This window comes from Benincasa hispida, chromosome 12, assembly GCF_027475165.1.
Source record: "Benincasa hispida cultivar pf3 chromosome 12, pf3_genome.v1.1, whole genome shotgun sequence".
In the NCBI taxonomy this organism is placed as follows: domain Eukaryota; kingdom Viridiplantae; phylum Streptophyta; class Magnoliopsida; order Cucurbitales; family Cucurbitaceae; genus Benincasa; species Benincasa hispida.
The window spans coordinates 10,007,977-10,009,746 of NC_143489.1; the positions used below are offsets into that span (position 1 = coordinate 10,007,977).

The window sequence follows — 1,770 nt, forward strand, 5'->3', positions numbered from 1 at the left end:
ACGCTGCTCTCAACTGTTCTTACTTTCCGTTCATTTATTGTTGTTCATTTCCTGTGTTTCATTCATATCCCTATAACAAACGCTTTATCTTTACCAATTAATATCATTATCATGTTCATCTCATCTCTCTGTTCACCATAATGCATTCATCTTCCATTTCTCTCACCATGAGTCACTAAACCTCTAGGGTGTGGGGGAAGGATTGAGCGAGTAAGTCAATCCATGTTGAAGAAGTCAGCTAAGTTTATTTAACGTATGCTTAATGGCATCTTCACCTGCGAAAGCAGAAGTGAAGATGTTAATCCACCTCTCAAAAGAAGGTTGATAGAATGCGTTAACTAAAGCAAGAAATATTTCTAGAGATGGAAACAACCTTGCATTTGGAAATGTTCATCCCTGATCATCATAAAGATATGGTGACGCAGGCGATCATTGAAAGGTGTAAGCCAAAGAAAGATGGAATCTTAGTTGTATCCTCAACAGGATTGTCAAACTTGCGATATTCTTTTCCCCAAACCCTTCTCACTCTCCGATTCTTTCCACAAGACTTGCCACCCCATTCTCTCACACACACCTTGCACAACTTTAGATTTATTTACTTGTTTTTTCATTTATCATCGCATTTTACTCTTCAGCACCTCACAATCTTAATTTTTTTACGATCACATATATCACTTCATTATCGCATTAGCATCGTAAATCCTCGTGTTTGACCTTGGATCATTTTGAGAAACTCGCGGTGGAATTATACTTGGTTTCATCGCAAGAAAAATTCTGACACACATAAACTATATAAACGCATTAATTGGCATTCTACAATAAATTTTGTAGCATCGAATATATCATTGGGTAGTGTGATTAAGACATTGCATATCATTTTTGTAGGGGCATTCCACCACACAGCATTCATCATAGATTGATAAGTTTGCAACGCATTCAACAATGTCGTTAAGTTATAAGTGTTTTTGTTCATGACAGCATTTGTCCTGTAACATGCTCACTTGACATGTCTCGTCTATCATTGCCCCGTGAGCCTCTACAATGTTAAAATGGACCATCATGTCGAGAACGTATTCTCTTACGTTGGTCCCATCTTTCATGTGAGTCACATACACATATTTGATGGCTTCATGTCTAATAGATGATAACGGTTGCTCGAAGATCTCCTGTAATGATGCCATAATCTTACGGGTTGTGGGCATGACCTCATGTTTCTTGTTGAGTACATTAGATACACTCGCCAATATATACGCTCGGGATTTCTCGTTCGCTTTCACCCACGTATCATAGACGTCCCGAACATTTTGGGTAGCCGTTGAACTGGGAACTAGAAGACACTCCTTCGTCAACACAAACCTCAAATCGTCGACTACTAATATTGTATTGATGTTTGACTTCCACTTTGAATAACCCTCTCCATTAAATTTTTCAGAAGCAAGCAATTGTATGATTGTGTTTGACATTACTGAAACATTTTAAACAAACTCTTATAAATATCCATCTAAATCAATTTTTAGCAAAACTAATAAAGTACCCAATAAATCTTTATTTATTTGCAATGATACTTAAGTGATTTAGAACAAATGCTACCATGGGGCAGTCAAGAATTCTTTCACAAAAGCAAGACAATTCTTGACCAAATACTATTATCCAGAATAACTCATATTCCAATAGTTCTTTCAGTTATCGTTTTCGGTCAAGATCTTTACTAACAATTAGTAATTCTTGTAAGTGTGACCCACCATTTTTAGATCTTATAGGACGGTATGA

At 36.7% G+C, this 1,770-nt stretch overlaps 1 protein-coding gene across 1 annotated transcript; it reads right to left on the reverse strand.

Moving 5' to 3' along the window:
- Nucleotides 1-953: 953 nt before the first annotated feature.
- Nucleotides 954-1,463, reverse strand: LOC120067387 (uncharacterized). The gene has a single exon (XM_039018956.1). The coding sequence runs from the start codon at nucleotides 1,461-1,463 to the stop codon at nucleotides 954-956; it is 510 nt and encodes a 169-aa protein (XP_038874884.1).
- Between the last annotated feature and the right edge of the window lie 307 nt (nucleotides 1,464-1,770).